The sequence below is a fragment of the Cetorhinus maximus genome, chromosome 6 (assembly GCF_964194155.1).
Source record: "Cetorhinus maximus chromosome 6, sCetMax3.hap1.1, whole genome shotgun sequence".
Taxonomy (NCBI): domain Eukaryota; kingdom Metazoa; phylum Chordata; class Chondrichthyes; order Lamniformes; family Cetorhinidae; genus Cetorhinus; species Cetorhinus maximus.
Window position 1 is genome coordinate 24625179 of NC_135884.1, and position 21516 is coordinate 24646694.

Below are 21516 nucleotides of genomic sequence, written 5' to 3' on the forward strand. Positions count from 1 at the left end.
TCCAGATGGACTGGTTGGACCAAATGGCATTTTCTGTGCCGAATATCCTATATAATTCTCCACTAATGAGTCGATTAACTTCATTCCAATGTCAGATCTTCAGGTTACAAAGTTTAGTTCTAACTTACTAAGAAAATTATATAATACACATTGGATTATCAATTACATTATTCTGATATTTAAAACAGTTAAATGCAGACAGATAACACATAATTGGACAGATGGAATATGCAATTTGTGCAAAAATTAAGAGCTGATGAGCCAAAGAGTATGTGGTTCTTGCTCTGGAGTAGACGACTGTGTAGATCGTGTTAGCTTCTGTTTATACCACATGTAAAAACTTAGATTCCTCAACTAGTATTGCACTTACTGAAAAAACTTGGCAGCTAGGGTTAGGGTCACTGAAGCTTTGGTAATTTGATGTTCTGATCCCAACTAGATGTTCTGTGTTAAAACCTTTATTTTAATTAAATGTATGCATATTTTCCTGATCTCTCCTTAATATTGGTAGTAATGCCCTGGCGTTTTTAGCAACAGGGTTTGTAGCGTCATATGAAAAAAAATTATGGGCCGTATTTTCCTCTGTCCAAAAAGGAGTTACATACCCTACTGTCCCCACAGATTTTTGAAACCTGAAAACTTCCCATCATCTGAACATCTGAAACTAAATAGATCACCAAGAAATTTGATTGGTTGTTATACAAATAATGGTATTTTTTAAAGACAGTTTTTGTTCTTCATTGATCATGTTAAAGTGAATGCATTAGCACCACAAATTCTAATATGTATGGTTTTCCTAGATGCCACATCAACAGGATGTGCAGCATAGTAATTCCTAGATGTTGACACTTGTGAAAACACAATAATTTTCATGTGCATTCATTCTCTCGAACAGGGCTTCCTAACTTTTTGGATCATGTTACTGGATCCACAGGGCACAAACAGTGAATAGACTTCATACAATCAAAACACATTGGAGACAAACAAAATCACATGGTGTGCCACAAATTACTTTGTTTTCGTACTGAAGTAGTACAATAAAAATATAATAAAATAGCGAAATAATAAATAAAACACTAATTCAAGAATCATCTGCAAAATCTAAGCCCTTGTACTTTAAAAGTCCAAGTTCCCCCATCTGCCACTTCCCCCCATCAACATGCTAAAAACCTAAATTGCTTTGAGCACAGAAGATCCAAGTCCCCTCCCAGACACCAATAACCAAAATCATCGAATTTTCAAATAATCCAAACCCTCATGCTGAAAAACCAGCATCCTTAAGCTAAAAGTCCTACCGCTTCAAAAATTGAAAATCCAAACCTCTGTGCAAGCAATAAAAATCTAACCCGAATACATCAAAAATCCTTCCCTCACATATTAAAAATTTAACCCCTTACACAAAAATGAAACCTTCAATTAATAAAGATTTAGCTACCATACATTAAAAAATCCAAACCTCATACACTAAAATCCAAACACAGACACTGGACCTTTAGCCCTTCATCTCCCCCATTGTCTGTTACTGCCTGACCAGTTCCAGCACCACTTAACCCTTCTGCTATCTTTAATGACCCCTCTGCTACCACCAGTGCTGCCTTGCCACGCTTCACACTTAAGCTGCACCAATCACCTATGTATCAGCTATGTCCACTACTATCCAGGAAGCCATTGTGAAGTGCACTATTTGAAACCTCAGTCACCTCCTGGGTCCAGAAAACTGATAAAATAGTCACCACCACTGTAGGAGATGTGAGCATACATATGTGTTCCCAGTGTAGAGCAGAACACACTGAATGCCTACTGGAATATAGGACATGGAGAATAGCACACATTTAAATAAATGGTAAACCAGGTTGCCTAACAATGGGTGTACAATCCTCTACACCCAATTTGCGATAGTCAAACCCAGCGTGTACTTTTCTATGCTATAATTGTGAAAATGTATTTCTGTATTTACTTTGTCAAATGCACAACAGTCCACAGTTGACAGGCCACTTGAGCAAGAAACCTACTAGTATTTCTCCCATCCTGTAGGACCATATTGCTCATCTGCAGGAAATGCAAGTTCCAGATTTATAACTGCAAAGCTCACAGACTAAAGACATATCCTGGAAAACTGGGTTTAAACTATGTTTCCAATTTTACAGGCTTGACTAGACAGATGTGTCCACATGTATTTAACCTCAACTACAGCAGTTTACAGAAAAGAAATAGGGAAAGTTAACCAAAAGCTCAGACTTCATTATATTCAAACAAGCCTCTAAAGAAAAGAATATCTATTATATTTTCTTCATCAATATTGTTTGTATGTTCTTGTTGTGTGACAGACAAGAGGATTTTTTTTAATATCATAGAGAAAAGTAAAACACAATTTTGAAACCCTTCATTGGCTAAACCTATACTGGGTGCAACATTTTATGAGAAGTACGGCCATCACTCCCTAAATGAAAAAAGCCAATATTTTACATTTAAGGTGGCAAGTGCTATAAACAAATTAGTTAAGAGCTAGATTTTCAGCCCCCATCGGGCCAGGAACAAAGCGGGATAAGTGCTAAAAATAGCGTCGCCGGCCTACACGCTGATTCCCAGTTCCATCCTGCCTCCGGGCCATTTTCCTGGAGGTGCGATGGGGGGAAGCAAGGCTACCCCATGTGCAAGCAGCAGGTAGCCAATTGTCCCAATTAAAGGCCTATTAAGTCCTGTAATGGAGAGCTTTGAATTGGATTTTTCAGTCATCCTCCAGGTTCCAGCCAGTTTAGCTGCCTAGAAGCAGCCTCCTGGCAGCAGACCGGCCTGCCTGGGTGCAGTAGCAGCTGCAAGCCACTCTGTAGAGGGGCTTCACTCTCACAATGGTGGCTCACTGCAAATGCTATTTTTCATCTCAAATGTTAAAAAACTGGAGATAGGGTGCCTCCATTTTGAAGTCCCTTCTCCCTCACTTAGTTCACATGGCATCCTGTTCTTGCTTTCAAGCTCGAAGGCCTCTGATTGGCTCCATCTTTAATTGGACGGTGAGCCCACCCTCCAGCTATTAATTGGCCACTCCATGGAAAATCACATTGAGTGACTGTTTTCCATACAGTTCAGGTTTCTGATCCCAATATGACAGCGGTATTCAGAAGCCCACAGGGAAACAAAACTGTCCAAGCTGTCAATTTTATTCGCCTGAGTCCCTGAGCTATTCAGTTATAAATTTGGAATTTCATACATTTCTATAAAAGAGACATACAGTTCAGTAGGATTGGAGAAATTATAACAGTTTGTTAGCCTTTCTTGTCTGTACCTCTATATGGGCTATAATCCATAACCACAGGAACTGAATATCCTATAAGACTAAAAGCAGATGAAACAATTGTATGTTTGTCAAATGCCCACTTTTGTAAAATTTGTATGTTCTACACCATGTTGATATAACTATTATGTTATTCTCCAAAGGTTGTGATAATTCTTTGAAATCTTTGCGTTCATTAGCTAATCTGGATTTCATTGCTCACTTATTGTTTTCATTCACACACCCACATAATTACGTAAAAGTTTCTCATGGCTGTCTTTTAATAAGGCCTTACAAGCAGAAAGTTGCAGGGAGGGGGGAGTGGTTTTCACCAAGCTATGTAAGCCTATTTTAGATTATTTTACTAGTGAGTGTAAGAGTACAAACAGTCCATTAACACTTTCTGCCAGTGTTATGCCCTTATTTACACATATCTGTATTTTCATAACAGTTAATATTCAGAGGAAAATACAGGTCTTATGACTTATAATGGCTCAAAATTTTCTAGCAAAACAATGGAGAGGTGAATTGCGCTCACCATTATTTATACGCAAATGTCACTGCAACATCAGTTGAGGACAGATGCACAATTAAACGTGTAAATAAGAAAATTGCTGTCAAAGATACATTAAATTTCTGACATTAGTTTCACGGAAATGGCACCTTGTTGTCTGGCTCCCCGTTCAACCGCATTGGCCATGTGAAGTTGTAGTACTTGCATGGTAGATAGGAGGTAAGTTCACCACAGAAAGTTAAGTCAAATCACTTTAAAACGTAGGTACTTTTATATTATCATGTCTTAATTACTGTCAGTCAACCTCTCTGGCACTGAAATTAATGTTACATATATAGAGTCTAATTTCCTCAGGTTTTTATTGTTGGAGATTTTTAAAAAATAATTAATCTTTTTACCTTTTCTTTGTCTTTGTTCTCTCTTTTAATCCATTTTTCCCTCTCTTTATTGTTCTTTCTGTATCTGATTTTACATTGAATTTACTATTCTAAATTATACTTCCTTCTCATTTTTGCATTGTTCATTTTACAATTCTTCATCGGTTAAGGAGATACACAGTTGCTAGCCTTGTTCACTCAAGTCACACCTTGCTATTTCATTCTCATACTTTCAGCAACTTAAGGGACAAAATATCAAAAGTAAATGGGCAAGGCCAAGTCTAAAACAATTGGTGCCATTCATTACCATGCCACTTCAAATTTTGGGCCATTATGGCTAAAATTAATAGATGGAGGAGCATGCATGCAATTTGCTAATATGTACTCCAAGCAGGTGGGGCTTCTCGCCAGGAGCATATATTTCCAAAATGCCTTGAAATGAATATACAAAAATGTCATAACATGCTGGTGTTTGATTGAGGAATACCCTGTTATTGCTGAAATTTTGGGAAAAAGGTCTCTTGCCCACTGCTGAAACCTAAATAGGTGTGCTTCTGAACTCATGTTATAATCATTTGCATGTAATTCTGCAGTTGTCCTAATCATATAAAGTAGATATGGTTGACCTTGTGCATTGCTTTAGGAGAGACGTTTGTTGAGATAAAGTACAGTGTTGTGGCTAACAGAAACAAAAATGGCTTAATATTTTAATTCCTGGAGGACACTGAATTACACAGCCAGAAATAAACATGCCTAAAAATGCATTTGGATCTGCATGCAAGCATGCTATATGCAAAGTTTAATGTTACAGTTGAGGTCATAACAAAATGTGTTCAGTTGTTTGTAAAAGTTTCTCATTTTTAAAAATTATTATTGTATTTGGTTTTAAAAATGCTCAGGTTTTACTGCAGTATTTTACATAATGTGGCTACACACTTGTACAGCTTGATGTGCAATAAAAACACAAAAGGTAGATGGGTCTTCATGATATAATTTTTACACACATACTTATATAACAAAAAATCATTAGTTAAGTACATCGACATACTCTGTTTTCTACACTGACAATTCTCACAAAAGATGCATTGAGGGAAACTACAGTTATGTACAAACTGAAACAAGTCAGCACAGCAAAATGTAAGAGTATTAACAGCTTTCACATCATCTTAAACATTAACTCTTATTTGATGTGGCATTCCTTGCGCATAGTATTACAACAATCTAGGACAATTGAGTAAAGGACTATGCATATCTAATCGACATCCTCTGAGCTTGATTCAAAACTACAACCGCTGCTTATCCCTAAACATGCAGATTAATCTCTTAGTAGGCCTGAAATACAAAGCAATTTTAAGATGTACATATGTTTATTGAGACCACTATTCAAGATTTGTTTCTTATTATTATTCATAGAAATGAATTTTATCCACACCATGAAGATCATTGGATTTCTTAGATTATAATTAATTTATTTCAAGCACAGGCCCTAATTGCCAATGTACCCATTATTGTGTTAGCAATGGATTTAAAGCTGTATTTTAATGTACCCTGACATACTGAAAGAATGATGCAAGACTCTTTTAATTTTTGCTATCAACACCTTTGTGAAACTGTGTTCAATTGTTAGTAAATTAAATCCCCTGTTGAAACACTCAGTCAAATTTGTTCCATTCAAATCTAATTGAAATTTGAATGTAATGAAAAATGTACTGTTTAAAAGTCATTCTGATTTCCTTTTGAAGGAATCTTATTTTGCAAAATCACCTACATTGTGCATTGTAACAATAGGATATTGTTGAATTATTTAAATCCAGCACTTGCTTATGCATTGAAAATGTAATCTCAGAAATTTGTATAGCTGCATTTGACCATTTGTTGCATTATTATTTAAACCTTAAGAAACAAATTAAGGGATGCACTTTGAAGCAATCATGATTACCAATGTGGTAAGTACTCAATTTCAACTACTATCAGTGAGAGTCATCAAACTGAGGCCAAACATTTCCCACAGGGAAGAGATGGGAAATCAGAGGGCAAGTAACCTTGAGTCACTCTCACACACCTTCGAGTATCTCTCCAAAGAAATACAGTTACCTTAGATCAAAAAATCTACCCACCCTCGGGCCTGGGAATGGTCCATTTAGTAAAAAAGAATTAAGGGATAGGAAAATTACTTAACAAATGAGAAGATGTCAATAGATACTCATTAATAGTACTTAGAGAAATTACAGTGATATTTCTCCCTGTATCCAAAATCAAACGGGACTGAATCCGTAGATCAAATATATCCATCCTTAAGTATATTGTTCTAATGTTATGGGCCGGATTTTTGGTACCGAGGCAGGTAGCCCAAGTCAGCAAATTTCTGGAGCCAGCAGACCCATATCAGTTTAAAGAGCCCTGTTACACCAAACTTTTGCACCGAGGAGGCGGGGGTAGAATAGAGTTGGGCCCACTGACCCTGGAAACAGATCGTAGGTGGCAAAGGGGGTGGGTGATTGCCAAGGTAGGCTGAGTTAGAAGGCCTGCCTCAGTTCCCAGGGACTTCACCCAAGTTGTTTTTGAAGTTGGGCCCTCTAGCCCTCAACCCTCACACCTCCATGTCCACTCATCCAGTATCCACTATAGCAGACTTCAGGAGCTATGTGGAAATGAAAAATGATAACCTTCTAACAATCTAATACAGCTCACACTCATAAACATTTGATACTGAAAAAAACTTATTTCATGAAACCCATTCAAAAATTTTAAATTCCCTCAAGCATTCAATCTGTTATAAAAACAAAGTTCTAATCAGTAACCGCATCAACGACAGCTAATCCTTTAATAGTCTCTTTAAACTATCAAACTGTGAACTTAACCCCACTGAGCTAAGTGCCTTGTAGCTTTTGAAACTCAGCCAAGTATTCATAATGACCTCAGCTGTAATAACAGCCCTTGGGAAATTACAACAAAGAACTCTATTGAAAATTCAGGAACACATTTTTTTTCTAACCTACGCAAGACGACCTGCCAATCAAAGCAGTCCAGCAGAGAGGTTTTTTTATAATTCAAACTGATAGCTTCAGCATGTTTTTTTTCATGTTTAAACAGCTGGGGAGTTAACAAACTTAGATAATGACACTTAAACACACCCTTCAAATGTGTTTATGTCTAATCCATAAATTTGTGACTCCCACTCAGAGGGGTAAGGCCCTTGCAACAGCAAAGGTAGGCTTAGAAATAATCTCAAATGACCAGGCTGAGTTTGGGTTTCCTGGCTGTGCGATTCATATCCCACCCCCTTCCCCCTGCGGGCTAAAATGGGATCTGTCTGAAACAGGGGCGGAACTTCCAGATCTGGGCCCCACCAGCCATTTTTAAAGTCTCCGGAGACAGCCTGACTCTGAAAATCCAGCCATATAACTTCAAATGCCCAGTGTCTGTACATTAATTAGTTAATTATTTTTGCACTATTCAATAACCCTACATACACAAATACTGGTGTTTTTTCTATCTGAATTTAAGTTTAATTATAATTTTAAATTGATGTTTTAATATCTCCTTTTTATATGCAGTTGATGTTATACCAGTTTTGAATAACCAAAAGATTTCTCGACAAAGATTAGCATATTAACTAATTTTTCAATTTTCCACCACTGCTGTGTAGATGAAAGAAAATATGACTGATAATCTTTCACAAATAAATTCTTTCATTTATAGTACATACAAACATACAAATTAGGAGCAGGAGTAGGCCACTCGGCCCTTGAAGCCTGCTCAGTCTTTCAATAAGCTCATGGCTGACCTAATTGTAACCTCAACTCCATATTCCCACCTAACCATGATAACATTTTACCCCCTTGCTTATCAAGAATCCATCTACCTCTGCCTTAAAAATATTCAAAGATTCTGCTTCCACCATCTTTTGAGGAAGCAAGTTCCAAAGACTCACAGCCCTCAGAGAAAAACTTTCTCCTCATCTCTGTTTCAAATAGGTGACCCCCTATTTTTAAAGAGTGGCACCTAGTACTATATTCTCCCACAAGAGGAAACATCCTCTCCACATCCACCCTGTCAAGACCCCTCAGAATCTTATATGTTTCAATCAAGCCGCCTCTTACTCTTCTAAACTCTAGCAGAAACAAGCCTAACCTGTCCAACCTTTCCTCATGAGACAACCCACCCAATCCAGGCATTAGATTAGTAAACCTTCTCTGAACTGCTTCCAATGCATTTACATCCTTCCTTAAATAAGGAGACCAATACTGTACACAGTATTCCAGGTGTGGTCTCACTAATCCCCTGAATAACTGAAGCATAAGCTCCCTACTTTTATGTTCCAATTCCTCTTGTAATAAACGATAATATTCTGTTAACTTTCCTAATTACTTTCTGGACCTGCATACTAGCCTTTTGCAATTCATGCACTAGGAGACCCAGATCCCGCTGTATCTTAGAGCTCTGCAATCTCTCACCATTTAGATAATATAGTTTTTTATTTTTCCTGCCAAAATGGACAATTTTACACTTGCCCACATTAGACTCCATTTCCAGGTGTTTGTCTACTCACGTAACATATCTATATCCCTTTCTAGCCTCCTTGTGTCCTCTTCACATCTCACTATCCCAAATATATTTGTTCAATAGCAAATTTAGTAAATATACCTTTGGTCCCTTCATCCAAGTCATTTACATAAATTTTAAATAGTTGAGGCCCCGGCACTGATCCCTCTGACACAGCACTCGTTACATCTTACCAACCAGAAAATTCCCCATCTATGCCTATCCTCTGTTTCTTGTTAGCTAGCCAATCTTCTATCCATGCCAATATGTTACCCCCTAAACCATGAGCTTTTATTTTCCACAATAAACTTTCATGTGGCATCTTATCGAAGAGCCTTCTGGAAATTTAAATACAGTACATCCATTGGTTCCCCTTTATCCACAGTATATTGTTACTTCTTCAAAGAACTCCAATAAATTGGAAAAATTCAAGATAATCAAGCAGAGTTAACATGCTTTTGTGAAAGGAAATCATGTTTAACCAAGTGCCCTGCTATAACGTCTTTAATAATAGCTTCTCACGGTTTCCCTATGACAGATGCTAAGCTAACTCGTCTGTAGTTTCCTGCTTTCTGTCTCCCTCACTTTTTGAATAAAGGAGTTGCATTCGCTATTTTCCAATCTAACGGAACCTTTCCCGAATCTAGGGAACTTTAGAAAACTAAAACCAACGCATTAACTATCTCACTAGCCACTTCTTTTAAGACCCTAGGAGGAAGTCCATCAGGACCTAGGGACTTGTCAGCCCGCAGCTCCAACAATTTTCTCAGTACCACTTCCCTGGTGATTGTAATTTTCCCAAGTTCCTCCCTCCCTTCCATTTCTTGATTTATAGCTATTTCTGGGATATTACTTGTATCATTTATAGTGAAGACTGATGCAAAATGCCCATTCAATTCATCTGCAATTTCCTTATTTTCCATTATTAATTCCCTAGACACACTTTCTATAGGACAATGCTCACTTTGTCAACTCTTTTCTTTTTAAAATATCTATAGAAACTCTTACTATCTGTCTTTATATTTCTAGCTAGCTTTCCCTCAGAATCTATTCTTTTCTTCCTAATCAATCTTTTGGTCATTCTTTGCTGTTTTATATATTCTGTTCAATCTTCTGATTTGCCACCCATCTTTGCTTTTTCTTTAAGTTTGCTACTATTTAAAAATTTTTTTTAGTTAACCATGAATGGTGGGTCCTCACCTTGGAATTTTTCTTTCCTGTTGGAATGTATCTATTCTGCGTATTCTGGAATATCCCCTTAAATGTCTCCCACTGCATCTCTATTGACCTATCCCTTAACCCAATTTGCCAGTTCATTTTAGCTAGCTGTGCTCTCATGCCCTCATAATTGCCATTATTTAAGCTTAAAATATGAGTCTTGTACCCACTCTTCTCTGCCTCAAACTGAATGTAAAATTCAATCATATTATGATCGCTGCTACCTAGGAGTGCCTTCACTATGAGGTCATTAATTAATCCTATCTCATTGCACAATACCAGGCCTAGTATAGCTTGTTGTCTGGTTGGTGCCAGAACATACTGTTCTAAGAAACTATCCTGAAAACATTCTATAAATTCCTCATCTAGGCTACCGTTGCCCATCTGATTTTCCCAATCTTTATGCATATTAAAATCCTCCATGATTATCGCTGTACCTTTCTGACAAGTTCCCATTATTTCTTCCTTAATACCCTGTCCTACCATATGGTTACTGTTACGGGGGCTGTACATCTCTCCTACAAGTGACTTCTTGCCTTTATCATTTCTCAGCTCTACCCAAAGCCATTTCTAAATCCTGGTTTCCTGAATTTAGGTCATCCCTCTCTAATGTGCTAATACCATCATTAATTAACAGAGCCACCCCTCCACCTCTCCTAGCTTCCTGTCCTTCCTAAATGTCACATACCCTTCAATATTCATGTCCCGATCTATGTCATCTTGCAGCCATGTTTCTGTAATGGCTATCAGATCATACTTATTAATTTATATTTGTACTCTCAATTCTTCTGTTTTGTTTCGAATGCTACATGCATTCAGACAAGGCCTTTAGTTTTGTCCTTTTATTATTTTTGTAACCTCTAGCCTTATCTGCTGATTTTACACTTACATTTGTACCCCCGTGCTATCTCTCCCTTCCTGTCACAGTCTGTTTATCAATTCCCACATTAATACCTTTTTCTCTTGCCTTTTCTCTACCCTTTGATTTACCACATCTTCCAAAATTTGATCCCTTGCCTCCATTATTTAGTTTAAAACTCTCTCTACTTCCCCAATTATGCGGTTCGCTAGAACACTGGTCCCAGCATGGTTCAAGTGTAGACCATCCCAAAGGTACAGCCCTGACTTTCCCCAGTACTGGTGCCAGTGCATCAGTATCCACCTATTTCTCTCACACTAGTCTTTGAACCACATATTAATCTCTCTAATTTTTTGAACCCTATGCCAATTTGCACGTGGCTTAGGTAACAATCCAGAGAGCATTACCTTTGAGGTTCTGCTTTTTAATTTAGTGCCTAGCTCCTCATACTCCCTATGCAGAACCTCTTTCCTAGTTCTGCCTATGTCACTGGTATCTACATGGATCATGACAATTGGATCCTCCCCCTCCCACTGCAAATTCCTCTCCAAACCTGAGCAGATGTCCTGAACCTTGGCAGCGGGCAAGCAACACAGCCATTTGGACTCTCACTCTTTGCTGCAGAGAATTGTGTCAATCCTCCTCATTATACTGTCCCATACTACCAATACATTCCTTTTTCCTCCCTCCACTTGGATGGCTTCCTACACCACAGTACCATGATCAGTTTGCTGATCCACCCTGCAGCTCCCACTCTCATCCAAACAAGCTGAGAGAACCTCAAACCTATTGGACAATTGCAAAGGCTGAGGCTCCTGCATTCCTGCTCTCTGGGTTCCTTTACCTGCCTCACTCGCAATCACACCCTCCTGTCCCTAACCACTGACCAAATTAGAAGACCCTATCTTAAGTGGTGTGACTGCTTCCTAGTACAAAGCAGCCAGGTAACTTTCCCCCTCCCTTATGTGTCACAGTGTCTGCAGCTCAACCTTCTGCTCAATGCTCTGAGCCACAGTTTGTCGAGCTGCAAACACTTACTACAGACGTGTTTGCCCTGGACCACACTAGCATCCAGCAGCTTCCACATGCTGCAGCCTTGACACATCACCTGTCCTGCCATTCTTAACGTGTTTTAATTAATTACTTAATTATATCATTCACTTAATTATTTTTCTTTTTTATATATTCTATTAACTTTACCACCAGTTTGTATACTATTTTAAACCTTAGGATTGGAACAGACCTTAACCACTTACCAGATACTCACCAAACAGCTAGCTCCTTTCCCTGTAGTAGAGGAAGAACCAATCCCAACAGGGTAAAAAGGGTAGAAAAGGCAAAAGGAAAGGAACATCTCCTTCCATTCCTCACTGAACTCCCCGACTCCCCAGACTCCCAGTTATGTAGTCAGCTCCAAAGCTGTACTTGTTTGCCTTAGCTGCACTAAGGAACCCTGAATTTATTGTAAACTGAACTGGAGCTAGAGAAACCAAATTCAACCAACCAGTTAGCTAATTAACTACTCAGCTCTCTCAACAGAGTATGTTTACCCTCCCTAAGGCTGGAAGAAAGAAAGAAGCTTTATTATCTAGTTGTGTATGACTTACCAATACCACATTAATTGTAAAACAAATTTCTCTTGACTCTTTAAAAAGTTCTTAAAGCTTGTTGAAAAATGTATTGATCTTGACAATTAAGCAGTGAATCAACCCTAAATTTCATTGACTAGTTAAAGAATTAGTTCATAAAGGCAGTAAAGTGGTCCATATACAGCTTAACAGAAAACTTGTCATCAGCTGGTAACTTGTTGTAGATAGGGTCAATGTGCTATGTTAGCAACATAGCTTGCCTTAAGTTTTGTCAATTTTCTTGTGGTACTTATCATATTGCTTATTCTAACCTTGTTTTCCTGTTTCCTTTGGATTTTTCTATTGTTTTTGCTTTCAGCAACCTAGTATGTTATCTCCATGGACTGTTTACTTATAACTTAAAGTACTATAGCTCCTGTGTAAAACTATTTCAGCACTGGTATTGCCTTCATAAGCAAGGTTGTATTTTATTAGTGACAAAAGTCTGAATCACTGCTTACAATCATGAATTTAGGCTTAAAAGTAACCATTGATCAAAAACATTAAAATGATCACAATAGTACGATCTCACAAAATGTCACACACCTTTAAAGGTCATTGGGCACATATAAGTAACTCGCTCTAATTTTCTAGTAAGGAAGCGCTGGTTTTCAAAGTTTATAAGGAATGTTTATCAATGTAACATTATATAGTATTTCTTGTGCTGAACATAGGGGGCCCAACACAACCCCAAGGACCACATCCACAAAGCCAAGATCTACTGCAGCAACATCATGCTTCTCCTGAGGGGCCACGTCCACAAGGAGGCCCCCCAACTCAGCAACAAAGGCCACCAAGTCAAGCAATACAACAACCAAGGCCTACTTTTCAAACCCCACGACCACAAGGTCAACCACTGAAGGGGCAACCAGAACAGAAGATGCAAACGCAGCCTACACTCAAATCGCAGCCAACAACTCCTCAGCAGCAGTCACAACCCCATCCCCAATTAAAGTAAGATATTGTTAATTTTAAGTTTCTTATTATGAAAAGTATAAAACTTCTGTCTCAAATATGAAACAACCAATATTGGTAACACAACAAAAACATTACGATTTAAAACAATTAAAAAAATGCATACAAAATGCACAAACAAGGAATGTTCCTTCCCATTCACAAGATATGGAAATATTGAGTGCGCAAAGTGAAACTCCACACTGTTCCATTCATGAAGATGTGCGACTCCCCATTCCATTTCTTCCCCTTCCCTCCACTCTCTCCCTTCCCTCACCCCATACCTTTACACTCTGTTTCTTTCAGGTGATGGCATAGTGGTATTGTTGCTGGACTAGTAACCCAGAGACCCAGAGTAATGCTCTGGGGACCCGGGTTCGAATCCCGCCAGATGGTGGAATTTGAATTCATTAAAAGTCTGATGATGACCATGTAACCATTGTCGATTGTCATGAAAACCTATCTGGTTTACTAATGCCCTTTAGGGAAGGAAATCTGTCATCCTTACCTGGTCTGGCCTACATGTGACTCCAGACCCACAGCAATATGGTTGACTCTTAAATGCCCTCTAAACAAGGGCAATTAGGGATGGGCAATAAATGCTGGCCTAGCCAGCAATGCCCATGTCTAATGAATAAAAAAAACCTACTCTTTCCACTTCCTTTGCCTTCTCCCCTTGACTCTCACTTCCCCACCTCCTCTCCCTCTTATACCATCCCCTTTACCCTCTCCCACTTTATCCTCCCCTTTGCCTCTTCTATTTCCCTTCTTGTCCTTACCTTTATACATTTCCCCTTTCACTTCTCCTCCCTTTCAGTTTAGTCATGATTTTGCTGTTTTCAGTCTGTGGTCTGATAAGTATATCTCCCACACGGTAAGCCAGATAAGGGGCAGTTAAAGAAATATGAGCTGAAAATGCCTTGGTATCTGGGATCCTAAAACAAACAGCAGTTGGGACAAGCTCAACAGTATCTACAAATTTAAATTAAAAACATAAAATGCTGGAAATACTCAGCAAGTGAGGCAATGTCAATGGAGAAAGAAACAGAATTGCAAACTTAATATGATTTCTAGGCGTCTCGATTAGGACTGTATCCACAGATATGCCTCTCAAGTCACCTGCTCATAATGATGACACCTCCAAGGAAATTTTGCCAGGCTATGAATTATCAAATCATAATTCAAAATAACTCATCCAGCTGCCCAAATCTGCAGGAATAGGGACATTTACTCTTTAAAAACAAGTAATTGTTTTCCCCATTGCCTCCATTGATGTGGCACAATGTTCTGTGTGACCATCACCTAGCGCACAAGAGTCAAGTTTGTTCAAGCAGAACTCCTGACACATTTTATAATGTTATCCCTGATGCAACCAAAGATGAGCACAGCTGAAGAAATGGTTCTGTTGGCCGGCAATCTTGGAAATTATTAGTCATAGAATCATAGAGGTCTACAGCACAGAAAAAGGCCCTTCGGCCCATTGAGTCTGCACCGGTCAAACAAGCACCTAACTATTCTAATCCCATTTTCCAGCACTAGGCCCATAGCCTTGTATGCCATGGCATCGCAAGTGCATATCCAAATACTTCTTAAATGTTATGAGGGTTTCTGCTTCTACCACCCTTTCAGGCAATAAGTTCCAGATTCCCACCACCCTCTGGGTGAAAAAATTCTTCCTCGCATCCCCTCTAAACCTCCTGCCCCTTACCTTAAATCTATGCCCCCTGGTTATTGATCCCTCCACCAAGGGGCAAAGTTCCTTCCTGTCTACCTGATCTATGCCCCTCATAATTTTATACACCTCAATCATGTCCCCCCTCAATCTCCTCTGCTCCAGGGAAAATAACCCCAGTCTATCCAATCTCTCCTCCTAACTAAAACTCTCCAACCCAGGCAACATCTTGGTAAATCTCCTCTGCACCCTCTCTAGTGCAATCACATCCTTCCTATAATGTGGATTCCAGAACTGCACACAATACTCTAGCTGTGCCCTAACCAGCATTTTATACAGTTCCAGCATAACCTCCCTGCTCTTATATTCTATGCCTCGGCTAATAAGGGCAAGTATCCCATATGCCTGCTTAACCACCTTATCTACCTGTCCCGCTACCTTAAGGGACCGATGGACATGTACACCAAGGTCCCTCTGATTCTCGGTACTTCTCAGGGTCCTACCATTCATCGTGTATTCCCGTGCCTTGTTTGTCCTGCCCAAGTGCATCACCTATTTTACAACTCCTTTGGTTTCCTTATGCTTTGTTTATGACAAATCAATGAGGTTTCAAGTAAACTAGTTCTGGCCAGCTAAAAGCAGGTATATGGGCAGGTATTAGAGATATAATCCAGTAAAAAATCAAGATCTCAAACTCCACATTCCAAGATTTAAGCTTATTTTTCCTAAAATCAGCATCAGAATAAAAGCTACTAATTTCAGTAATATCAGCACACCAGGAGGCTTGAAATCTCTGTTGAATTCAAATCTAAATGTTTTTACTGTTTCCATCTAATAACCCATTTTAACACATGATGCACCTGCAGAATTTCCATCAATAGTTTTTGCGATTAACAATTAAGCCATATTAAACAACATTTTTATAATATAAGGTAGCAATAAAAAGTGTTTTCATTATATGTATAAAATGTTTGCCAAGTACTAAAGAGAATGAATAAAAAGTACAAATACAACAAAAAATATATACTCTGCTGATACCTGGGATTGGGGAGGGTGTTATCTTATGAGGATAGTTTGGACAAGCTGGACCTGTATCTATTGGAGTTTAAAAGAATGAGGGGTGATCTTATTGAAACATATAAAATCCTGAGGGGATTTGACAAGGTAAATGCTGAAAGGATGTTTCCCCTTATGGGAGAGACTAGAACAAGGGGACATGGTTTAAAAATAAGGGTCTCCCATTTAAGAAGGAGATGAGGAGAATTTTTTTTCTCTCAGAGGGTCATGAGTCTTTGGAACTCTCTTTCTGGAGGCAGGGTCATTAAATATTTTTAAGGCCAAGGTAGATAGATTCTTGACTAACAAGGGAGTCAAAAGTTATCACCGGTAGGTGGGAATGTGGAGTTGAGGCCACAATCAGATCATCCATGATCTTACTGAAATGGCGGAGCAGGCTCGAGGGGCCGAATGGCCTACTCCTGCTCCTAATTCGTATGTGTTAAAATTTACCATTTGTTAATCAATTGGGATCATAGGAATGATTAGGGCATATTTTACAATACTCATGGAAACAAGAATTGAGAAGTTATCACCTTTCATGATACAGATGATTTTATGAGAATATGGTTTATTGATAATATATCTCCCAATGACCAAAATATATTTAAGAATATTGGTTTCTCTCTGGGTTTTGCAGCAAATCACAGTCTTTGACGAATGCATTCAACATTACGGAATCATCACTATTTCGATCAACTATGAATGAGGATGAAGCAAAGGCTGAAACAATCCGCAATTTGAGAAAGTCCTTTGCCAGCTTATTTTCTGATTAGAAAAAAAATGAATGCCTTGAAGTATTGGATAACCCCATGTCAATGTTACACTAAGCTGTAGCGTGCTAACTTCAGTGACTAATGACAAATTCTGTTCTGTTGCCCTCGAGTTGATGCCTTCTGTAGTGCACTTGCAGGTGGCTAGTGTAGTGTGTACAAAGTAGGATGTGACATAATGAGCTGTTTTAGGTCAGTTAGATGCAAGAAGATTTTGGTCAATTTAAAACACATCACACGCCATTTACTAGTGCAATATCTGAGTGGTTTCAACAGGGGAAAGAAACTAACCTTTAGCATATTCACTGTGATGTTGTGGTATGTGCACAGAGATGCCTTATCGTGAATGTAACATTTCTATATTCTATTCCATAGTGAAGTCTGACAGTATTGTACTCAATTAAAATGTGCTTACTTCTGTTCAAAGTCTTACCAGAATGTTAATTCGGCTTAGTGTTAATGATTAGTCAACAAACTGCTTTTGTGATTAACTAGACTATGCTGTAATAAGTTTGATTCAGTACATGTGTTGTGGCCAATCTGCAAGTTACTTTTGAATTGTTTAAAAGTAACAAAAGTATACGTTAGTATTAACTGTGAATTGATTGAAATCACTTTGCAATGTAAGGAATGAATAAAAATTACATTCCTTGATATTTGCACCTCTAGAAACTGTTTTCCTCTTAAATGTAACAACTTATATAGGCAATTGGGGGTACATCACAGAATAACTTCCTATAGACATTGATGTATATTGAAAAGTCTCTGTATTATCTTAGTGTATGGGTTATATAATCTAATATGTTGTAAATTGTCGTTATTAGTATACTTTCGTCTTTTGCTTGCTTTTCTAACCCAGTATAACTTGTATGGTCCGATAAAACTGAGCAACTTTGTGTCCAGTGTACATATACTCATCAATAAATGAAGACATTGTGACTATTTGGGGGGATACCTCCAAAGGAAAACCAGAATATCACAGCATATTGAACCTGTCATATTTTACTATATCTATTATGCCATTTGAGCACCATCTGATGAGACATTTTGGTATATCATCACTTTACTGTAGAATGTTCGCAAATAAAGGTACAGTGAATATACCACACACCAAGCATATACTGGTACTTATCAACATCAAGAATAAAGTTGCAGAAATTTGATATCTTTAACATTAATCACTTACATATCATTGTTGTAAACACTATACTGAAAAAAGCTAGAATAGAAGTTAAAGAAAGGAGTAAACTTCAGTTAACAATAGAAGACTGAGAAAAGCAGAGAAGTTTAAAATTGAAAGCTGTAAGTAAAGAAAGAGGAAATGGCGATAGATTGGCAAGCCATTCATTGAGAGAGCCTGATTCAAATTCTTTCACTTTAATTAATTTACTAATCCCTCATCCTGGGACCAACCAGCTGGATTACAGTAGTCTTTTCCATTCTCATACATTTCTATATTCCTATCCTTTCTCTGAGGCAAAGTGTAATATTAATATCATTATTCACGAGTCATGTATTTGACGGTAATATGAAATTACAATTTGTCATCCCTGGATATAATTTAAGTTGACAAACAAATTGCATTAGTTTCCTGAGCATGTTTTGTTTTTGGAGCTTTTAAAAATTTTTATAATAATATTTAGCCAATATTATCCCTTCCTCATTCCTTCTAATTGTGAGACTAGTAATAAACTGTTCTCTCTGCATTCCTTGATGAAATCCTCCAACAGGTATACTCTTATTTAAGAATCCCTAACTATGGTTTTCAGTTTTCAGACTCAAATTATAGTTTTAGCAAGCAAATATTCATTGATGCAAGACAGATAATTCTTTATCAGTAGTCACACAAAATCCCCATTTTATCTAATCTGATCATTTTGCTTTATTGAGATATACCTATCGTATTAAAATTCATAGTGCCCCAAGGTTTTATTGAGCAATGCTCTCTATAAAGATTTTACCAAAATACAACCAGATACACATGAAAAAGAGGATAAGAGGGATTCGATTTAACCACACATCTGTCTTGTCTAGCAGGCACATATAAAAAACAGCATTATTCCAGTCTATAGCAAGTTTGTCAAGCTACTGTTTCTTATCCTGCCACTAAATGGTACATATACAAAATTAGAGGAATGTTAGCCACAATGGTTTCAGTTGCACAAAATGATTTTATTTTTAGTTATTAATTTTCTAGATGTATTTTTAGTTATTAGTTTAATTATTAAGTCATTTTAGTCATTACATTTCACGAAAATTATTTTTAATTAGAGATGATTTTACATGGATGTTTGCATTTATAATCAACACTATTTCAGAGATACTTTTTAGCCATGAAAATGTACTTCGCAATAATTTAAGATTCACCAGAGTTTTCATGTGTGCTATTATCTGAGAAACATGCTTTTGATTGCCATGTCCTTGCAACATTTGAACTTGGATACACTCTTGAGCAACATTGAGAGAAAATGCTTATGTAAAACTGCTCAATCTATGTTCATATTAAAGAAAGAAACTTGCACAGCTCCTTTCACATCCTCTGGATATACCAGAACACTTCACCAATAAAATTATTTTTATTAAATAATAATAAGACAAACTTGGTAGTCAATTTGTAGACAGCTAGGTCCCACAAATAGAAATGAGATGGATGATAGGTTAATCTGCTTTTTTTTTGCTATTTTGGTTCTGGGATATACTTTAGACAGAACATTGTGAATGTTCTTCTTCTTTTCCTGGGATGGGATTTTTTATGTTCACCTGAGAGGGTAGATCGGGCCTCTGTTTTACATTCAAGTCCACTGAGGTTCTGCTGTTCACTACTTAAAATGAAACCATAACACACTCTACTCATAAATGTAGTAAACCTGTCTGATCATGTATTCTCTGAAAGCGAGGAGTTCATCCTCACGCATGCCTTCAATTTTGTTGTGACTTTGTCCCACATCAAACAAGAAGATGTATTTGCTGAGTTTGAACTCCTTTATTCCTAGCCTTCCCACCACAAACCAACATCCAGTAAAGACACTGAGTCCTTGAAAGCATGCATGGCTGATATAGTGCATGGGTATGTAGGATACCCAATGGCCTGATTGATTTTCACATGCAGCCCGAATGTCTGGTGGCTGGAATAGTCATCCTCAACACGCGTGACTACATTGGCAAAATGCACACTGTTTTAAATGATGGGTCCAAATTCATAACCATTGGATCCCCTACTTAGCACGACCAAACAGTCCTGCTGAAAAGCAAGTTACAAAAATGTTTGTTAGACTTGTGCAAGGGTAACGAGCTGTCTGGTAGTGTCCATGATAGGATTCATCCTCATGGTTCACAGCATCTAAATAAGCATGGGCTGCCCAAAACACACAAAAATGACATCCCTTTACGCCCTATCTCATCACGACTGGTTCTGCACAACATGAATTGGCCAAATGATTGAGTGAATTGCTGTTGTGCTATTATAATGATAAAATCCTTGGGCTCTTTTACTGTATAAGACACAAGGCACCAATTGCTCATAAGGGATTGGGTAAACACATTGTGGGTTCATTTATTAAGACTAGGTGCATGAGAACAGTTATACATAGGTATAAACCTTGAAGGCATCAGAGCTGTGCATGTGCGCTCTGCTCAAAGCAAAAATGAAACTAAGGCTGGACCACAAGACACATTTCTCTTGTTGTGATGTCATACTGATATCCCTTAAAGGCATATTACAACACACCCCCCCTTTTCTTTTTAAAGATATTTCCCCCTTCCAAAGAAGTATAACTATTTACAATACATGTTTGTGTTTCCATTACATAAGTACATAGAACTGATGAATCTATGAGTTTCTAAAGTGCAAAGGTAATCTGCTGGTTTGCCCAGATCTTGTTATGGTAACCTTGAGCAGGATTTTCTGGCCCGCCCACCACCAGGGTCATTGGGTCCTGCCAAAAGTCAATGGACTTTTGGCTAGGCTGCCGAATCTCCAGTGGCGGGTTCTGCCATGACAGGGCTGGAAAATCCCAGTCCTTGTCCAGAGATTTCTTTAATTGCTTACAGTGACCTGTGGGATTGTCATTCTTGGATGTTGTTCCTGGTTGCATTTGGGAGCTTGTCCCAGATTTGATAGGTCTGTACGGTGGTTGAGGAGCTGGAATGTATCTGATTTGTCCTCAGTTACACCTCATCATTGCGTCTTTGAGTGTATTGACTTCAGAGGACCTTAGTTCTGAACAAATCCTCGTCACTTCGGCTGGTTGCTAGGTACCTTCTGTGGGAGCCTGGATGCAAACTTGTCATCCCAACTGTAAACTTGGCAATTCTGTGCCTGCATTTTTATTGTGCATGTTTATCATCTTCTCATGAGTTTTAAAAGTTGCTCTTTAGTTCCTGAGAGAGTAGAATGATAAGATTAGGTAAACTGGCATGCACTGGTCTGCCAAACATGAGCCCTGTCGGTGATGAATAGTTGCACTTAAAGGTGTCGCTCTCAGATGTAATGTTGCAATGTGTAGATCTTGCTTGATCTGTCTACATTTGAGAATTAGGGATTTCACCATGTGAATCATTCCTTCAGCTAGGCTGTTAGATCTAGGATAATGAGGAAAAGACATAGTGTGATTGATATTCCACTTCTCACATAAATGCTGAGAAAGCTG

The 21516-nt window shown here is 38.1% G+C and overlaps 1 protein-coding gene across 1 annotated transcript in view; it reads left to right on the plus strand.

Moving 5' to 3' along the window:
• The window catches only part of syn2b (synapsin IIb), a 433604-nt gene extending 415502 nt beyond the window's left edge, over positions 1–18102 (plus strand). Inside the window, exons 12-13 of the mRNA XM_078543448.1 lie at positions 13087–13366; positions 16735–18102. Coding sequence (XP_078399574.1) covers positions 13087–13366; positions 16735–16870 — 416 coding nt within the window. The 3' untranslated portion in view covers positions 16871–18102. The remainder of the gene's footprint in view (positions 1–13086; positions 13367–16734) is intronic.
• Positions 18103–21516: the final 3414 nt, after the last annotated feature.